This window comes from Lactuca virosa, chromosome 2 (assembly GCF_052849685.1).
Source record: "Lactuca virosa cultivar CGN04683 chromosome 2, Lactuca_virosa_CGN04683_v6, whole genome shotgun sequence".
In the NCBI taxonomy this organism is placed as follows: domain Eukaryota; kingdom Viridiplantae; phylum Streptophyta; class Magnoliopsida; order Asterales; family Asteraceae; genus Lactuca; species Lactuca virosa.
The window spans coordinates 128,432,217-128,439,740 of record NC_136427.1 but is presented as its reverse complement, the minus strand read 5'-3'; the positions used below and the strand labels follow the sequence as shown (position 1 = coordinate 128,439,740).

At 33.4% G+C, this 7,524-nt stretch overlaps 1 protein-coding gene across 1 annotated transcript; it reads right to left on the bottom strand.

The window, feature by feature from the left end:
• Positions 1 to 6,872: 6,872 nt before the first annotated feature.
• On the bottom strand, positions 6,873 to 7,317 carry LOC145159482 (small acidic protein 1-like). Its single transcript, XM_079078481.1, has one exon. It carries the CDS (start codon positions 7,241 to 7,243, stop codon positions 7,049 to 7,051), a length of 195 nt encoding a protein of 64 aa, XP_078934607.1. The 5' UTR covers positions 7,244 to 7,317; the 3' UTR covers positions 6,873 to 7,048.
• Positions 7,318 to 7,524: the final 207 nt, after the last annotated feature.

The following is a 7,524-nucleotide window of genomic DNA, read 5'->3' as shown; positions in this document are numbered from 1 at the left end:
TATCTCTCCAATAAGTCTTGGTGCATTTCGTACGGATACATGTCCTCATAGGACTTTTGGAATTCTGAGTTCATTGTGGCTATCATGATGCAATGAACCTTCGTTGCATCACGTTCATGAGTCTCAAAAGCAGTCATTTCAGCCGGAGTAGCGATTTCTGGATTGATCTTCTCGAGCTTCTCATCAAGGACATACTCCTTGTCCTCGTAGCGAGCAATTGTGCGAATGTATCTTATCCATTCGCTAAAGTTCGTTCCATCGAAAGTCACCTTTTGGCAAAGGCTCATCAATGTGAATGAACTCGCAGCAGCGTTGTTTGCATTCGACATCTACAAATAGAAAGGACAAAGATAGATTAGAATTTGAATCCCTAATTATCACCCAACATGAAAAATTAGGGCTAGGACCCAACAACATTATTCACACATTAGAAAAGGGATGCCGTAATCCAACATGCAATTAATTTGAAGGTAAGTGAATGACGATTCACTAATTCTCCACTATGAAAACATAACCTTAAGTTCTAAATGTATTGAGAATTCCTAGGTTTCGATGAGATTCATTGAACTTTTCAATGACATGTTTAAATCTCGATATGCCCCTCTCGTTTGTGACTGGGATACCGAGGATCACAAAGTGGGTGTGAATAACCATGCAAATTCACACGGTGCCTTCATTGTAACAATCACCTATTCGATGTGCCGGTAAACCACACATGCTCCATCGAACTATGATAAACAATGAATCACCCTTTGCCACCTTTGTTTAGAACCAATTAGTGTGCCGGTAAACCACACACGCTCCACTAACTTCTTAGCAAGGGTGCAAAGTGTAATTTCATGGGATTGCATCAATTTCACTTTTGCCTAAAGTAACTAGGATTGAGAATTTTAAAAAAATGTTTAGTTACTTTATATAGATTCATTATACTTATTAATGAGGAGAGGATTGCCCTATCCTACCCGTTCGGCTAACGACCCTCCACCAGTCAAGCAAGCGGTGGGTGTGAGTGTACACCCATTAAGCGCCATTTTATCGGCAGCAACCTTATACCCACCTTATAGACCGGCTTCGTGAATGAGGCCTACTAACGGTAAGACTAGCATATTAATTATACATATATATATTTATTAAACTTGTAATAATATAATAGTATAGGGTGTATTTTAGACATTTCAAAAATACTAGGTTTTTAATCTCCAATTTAAAATTTTTCGAAATTTAATACCATCTAAATTAAAGTTTTAAATATTAAAACTCTTGATTTAATAATTATCACAAATTAAACTATTAATTTAAATTATTAAATCATAAGGGATTATCTAAATCATGAGGATAATTACCATTTAAACAATTAACTTATCCTAATCCCTTTTATCCCTCTAAATTTCGAAAATAATGGGATGAGATAATTCAAAATCTTTAATTACCATATTTAGCCATTAAAAGATAATTACAAGATATGGGATTATCCAAATCCCTAAAATTTAGGATCTTATCTTGGGGAAGGAGGCAAATTTCGAAATCTAAGGGTTTGCAAACCCTAGATTTCGAAATCTTGGATTAAAAGGAAAGGATTCAAAAACCCTTTCAAGATTTTCGGAAATTAGGGTTAGGAAACCCTAATCTCGAAATCTATGGCCTCCTAGGGTTTATTGGCTATAAACCCTAATTTGTCAAGTTCATACAATTGAATAATACTAATTGAAAACAAGCTAACCAAAGTCTCTGATACCACTGATGGGTTTTGTACAAACAATCCTATGTGTGCAGGCAACCCTAATTTGGATCTATGTTTTCACTATTAGATACACAACATTATGAACACATGGATAAAACCCTAATGTAGTATGCTATTTTCGAAATTCATATATAAGGTTAGATCACATACCTCTTGTTGTTATATTGCAATAACAACTTAAATCTTCAAACCCTTAGTCTTGAAAGCAAGCACCACAAGTGTAGTGCCTCTAATGGCTCACAAACACCACAAGCAATTGGAGAGGCTTTAGAGAGAGAAGGGAAGAGGTGGGAATTCGTCCTTGGGACCTCTTAGGAGCATGTACACGAATTCTCAAGGCCTAGGGGTCTTTATATAGGGTTTAGATTAGAGTTTCAGTCCTTATCCTTATCTAGTTGCTTGCCCACCAAGCAACCACAAGATAAGCCTTGAAAAACCCTTATCTCTTGGACCTTGGACGATTTTAAGGATATCCTTATCCTTGAATTCGTCCATCCTTTAATAAGGATAATTATTGCCCTATCTTGCAACTATCTCATAATTACAATTCAGCCCCTCTAGTTTAATTAATTACACTTGATCACAAAATTAATTCCTAATTAATTATTGACCAATATTAATTAATCAAATATGATTTTTCCTTTAATATATTATTCTTATAACATATTAATAATTTATAATAACCTCTCTCTCTATTTAATTTCTCCAGTCAAGTTGCTTTGGTGAAGGCAACCCAAAAGGACCATGCACAACCGGGTCAAGTATTTACCAAATATGGTTACGGGCTTAGACACTAATCCAACACTATACACCTATGTGCATAAGGTGTATTGGCTTGATACATGGAAAGAGATGTACTCCTTCAAGGTGGAGCCTATCAAAGGTAGATCCATGTGGCCTAAGAGTGACTGCCCAACAACTCTTGTGCATCCACCTCACAACAAAGCTATAGGCAGGCCAAAAAAGAAAAGGAGGATTACAACAGAGGAAAGGATTGAAATCCAGCAACGTAAGAGGCAAGCAAACAGTCAAAGTCAAAATGATAATGAAACTCAATCACTCAGCAGGAAGTTTTTGACTGTGACATGTAGTAAGTGTAAACAAAAGGGTCACAATGCCAGGACCTGCAAGGCCAAAGATGGGAATTGATGTTTAAGTACTTAAGTTGTTTATGTTTGTGAAGACTTGCTAATGCACTTTAGTTGGTACTTTGATGCCTTTTTTTGGTTCCATTTTGATTATGTACTTTGATGCCCTTTTATGGAACAATGTGCTCCAATGTTTTGGTAATGTACTTTAATGCCCTTTGTTGGTAATGATTGTGTTTTGGCATTAATCTGTTATGGTGCCCTTTTGGTAATGTAGTTTGTTATTGGTTTATTTTGTATTGTCAAAGAATGAAGATGTTATGGCAATACACTTAATATATGCATGTAAAACCATTACAATTGCATATTCAAGCATAGAGAAAAACCATTACACTTGCATATCATGTCAAGATAAAACCTTTATAATTTCATATTCATAAAAAGATAAAACCATTACACTTCCCATTGTCATAAAAGCATTACATATCGATTGATCCAAAAGACAACACTTACAACATATATAAACCACAATTAAACCTTCTAGCACCAAAAGACAACATTTTCAAGTGGTTATTACCAACAAAAAAGCCCTAAACTCTAATTCCTAATTCCAAAACAGCACAAACAACAGAAACAAGACCCACGAGGCAAGCAAACACATCTTCAGCTGACCCACTTCAACCTCATACCTATTCATTGTTCTCAACAGTCCTGGTATGATAACAGTTGATCTTTGACACATAGGGGGATCGACCCACCCCAAAAATCCACATCTGGATCCCTACAAGAATACATTAAAGTGGAAGAGTTATTGCATAACTACCGAAATATCATAACCTAATATGAGTTTGCTTACCATTTTAGGGCATGCATAGAAACGACGACCAGGGTTTCGTGAGGTCCATGAGGTTCGCACAACAGCAACATTCCCACAAAAGCAGAGCACCGTTTTTTAAGCTCGTAGCAGTAGAAGTAGATGAGAGACGAAGAAGAAGAAGACCTTTATTGCTGCTTCTCTGTAAATCAAAATGAAGAATAAGAAGGGGATTGCGTATGAGTATGTATATAAAGGAGAAATATGATATTATTTAAAATAAGGACCTAAAATGACCAAAATTCCCTCACATGGAGGGCATGTGATGGCATTAACGGCTCCAAACAAACGGACAATGACGGAATGGACTAAAAACCCATGAAAACCTTGATTTTGGACCATCGATGCAAGCTGGAAACTTTTTGGATCCCATCCAAAGGTTTTGGCAAACCACAAGGACCAAATTTGCAGTTTTGTCTACATTTTACAAAGAAACTATTTTATATTCATAAATGAATATTTGAATAAAACATATATATTCATATTTTTTATTCACATATGAATATGTATGTTATATTCATATGTGAATAGAACATATACATACAAGTCATTTTTGTTATATGAATATTTGAATAATGTATATATGACAGCAAATTATGTTCTATTCATATGTGAATATAATATATATATAACTTAGTTTTGTTTGTGTTCAGAAGTAAACAAAACATATCAAAACAAAATTATCTTCGGTATCTTCATTTACTATTGTATTTTTTAAGTAAAATTTCATCTAAATGTTGGCAATCACATATGAATAAAGTTAATCAGATCTAAATAGAATACCTATTTTATTTACCTTTTTCATTGGTTTTTGTTTTTCGTTTATATATATGCTTCTGTAAGGGTAAGTAGTTAATATTAGGACAACATAAACGAAATGTGAAGTAACGTTTATATTTTAACAAAAAAGTTGTGAATAAGTATGAAAAATGAAGAGAATATGTAAAATCATTTATATATCAACTAATAATGGATGATTATTATAAAAATTTCAAGTAAATCAACTAATAATGAAGGAGGATTACGAGAATGAACGAGGATCACAAAATTTGAAGTAAACAACCTAGTTTGAAGAATGAACAGTGTGAATACAAAATTTTTAGTTCTAAATCAACTAATAATGAAGGACGATTACTAAAAATTTCAAGTAATCAAGTGATAAGTTTAGAAATGATTACAAATCGTTAAAAATCAAAGAAAAAAACGTCGATGATTATTTTTCATAGTCAACAGTGAGGAAATTGTTTCGTTTAGGTTTTCGTCGGAAGATATTTTTTCTTCGATTTGTTCTTCGCGATGTTGATAATGCCATCTGCGATTGAATCTTTCTGCAAATGGTTTTCGTGTTATGGAGAAACGATGATGTGTTCGAAGAGGGAAATGATGGTTTTGCCGTCGAGATTTGATGTGCGATAAAATTACTCAAGTACCCTGACGGTTTAATGTTTTTGGATTATTTACAAGTTTGTCATCACGTTTTTATGTTTTTAAAGCTATTAAATGATTGGCTGAGAATGGTTCCCCCATTCTCAACTTTTTTTTTCTCAATTGAACCCTCCTATATATATATATATATATATATATATATATATATATATATATATATATATATATATATATAAAAGAGAGAGAGAGAGTTAAAAGTTGAAAAAATTATTTTATTTTTATTTATTTATTTATTTAATTTTTTACATTTTTGACCGATTAACAACGGTTCAAAATATTACCATTTCCAATTGTTTTTGATCGAAAATTGTCGTTTCTATACGTTATCACCATGTTGCAACGTAATAAGGTATAACGGCTATGGGGCGCGGTCTTTGCGCCGTTATACCGGCGTTTTCTTAAGGCCTAGTCGGATTAACGGGAGAGCACGTTGCCCACTCCTCGCCGTCTAAAGGTTGTTATGACAATGTTATGTTGGAGGTATTCTTATGATTTATTTACTTCTAATATTAGTTGTACATATTTTTAAGATTTTCTAAGTTCCTATTTTATAAGAAATTGAGAATTTGGAGTGTTACAAGTTACCACTTTGTTCCTATTATTTTATTTTGTTTTTGTATATGAAAACGTGTTTATAGACGGAATAATCTACTTTCTTTTGTGTATTTGAAGTCATTGACTATTAAGCTCTTAAATTCTAATATAAAGAATCGTTGGACCCGCTAACGTATCAAATAAGAAAAATGTACCATCTGAACGCAAAATGCTCAATCGTTGCACCAGTTATTCATCGACGAGGTTCAAATCCTCTTTTTAATATTTGTTAATGACATTATATTTTCCTTTTCTCAAATTTCGCAAATCCGTTTTCATTTTCTTTTTCTAGTTATACATGTGCAATAAATCAAATGAACTCAAAAACATAATTGAAAAATCAAGCATGAACAACAAGAATTGTATCTAATTCTTTCCGTCCAGATCATTGTTTGAAGTATAATATCTTTTGAGGAACAATGTTATAATTGGATAGATTGTCCAAAGTATAGTGTGTTAATAGAAAAAAAAAAATTAAAAAGAAAAAAAAAAAAAAAAAAAAAAAAGTGAAACTACATATAATACACAAAAACCAAAAATACAATGCGACTTGTAATTATTCTCGTTCTAAAATATACACAGTAATATGAAATTTGCCAATATAGCCAACTAACTATTGTGTCCTGAAATTGTTAAATTTGGGTTTTCTTTGAAACGTTATCTTGTAATTATTCTCGTTCAGTTTTTTTTTTTTCCTTTCAGCAACCTTACCAAACATAATTACTTTACCAAATAGCACTGATTCATTCAGTGTCTCTTAATGGTTTAGCACTGAAACAGATCCTATGTTCCAAGTTAAAAGTAGTAAATCATCTTTCAGGTTATGTACAAAGATGCAGATGTTCAGAATCAGATATGACCAGTCTTCAAATCCTTTAGAACAATATCTAACTGGTTTTCCAAGCTGAAATCAACCGATTAACTTCAAAATTCAAATGCCTTAGATGCAAGAGCAAGAACATTAAATTTTCTCCACAACGTTGATAAAAATGATGATTCTCATTAAACCTAGAAAAAAAAACCCCTAAAATTTCTACCAGTACCTGAACCAAATCGCTAAGAAAACCAGGCTCTTAATCGATACAAATATGACTTACCAAATTGCTTAAGATGCACATAAAATCACATGTAAGAGAAACAGGATGCTGATTTAAGTAACAGATTGGAGTAGAAAATGTAGCTCACAAACTACAACAGCTTAATTCGGATTGGATTAAGGAGCAGATTTGCCATAGATACAACAAGTAGAGCTAAAGGAAACAACAACATCGAAACTGTTACCATTTACCAACCGAAACAATAGCATCAGTTGATGTCGGCATCATTGAAATCGTCTTCGAAGGAGTTGAAGAAATCGGAATCGGTGAGACGGTGGTGGTCGGCGGTGTCTAACGGACCTTCTCTGAAGATATCTAGTGCTTCAGCGTCATCGACATCCATCTCCATCGTCGACGCTTGATCTTCCATCTCCACGTAGAGCTCCGCTGGCGTTGGCTTCATTTTCAGTTTCTCTGTCTTGATAGTTCTCGAGCCCCAATATTCCCAATATCGTAGATGGGAAATTGCAGTTGTGGTCCCTGAATAATTGAATATATATACTCATGTAAAACGTTTCGTCCCTAGACTTCTAAAATATTGACATTTAAGCATTCGAAATAAAGATCTATTTGACAATTGTAATGAAAATTGTAAGGTTGTTAAGAGCGGAATTTTATATATAATTACTTTTTCGGTTTGCAAAGGTAGTGATAATATTGAATCAAATTGTAAGATCATATCAA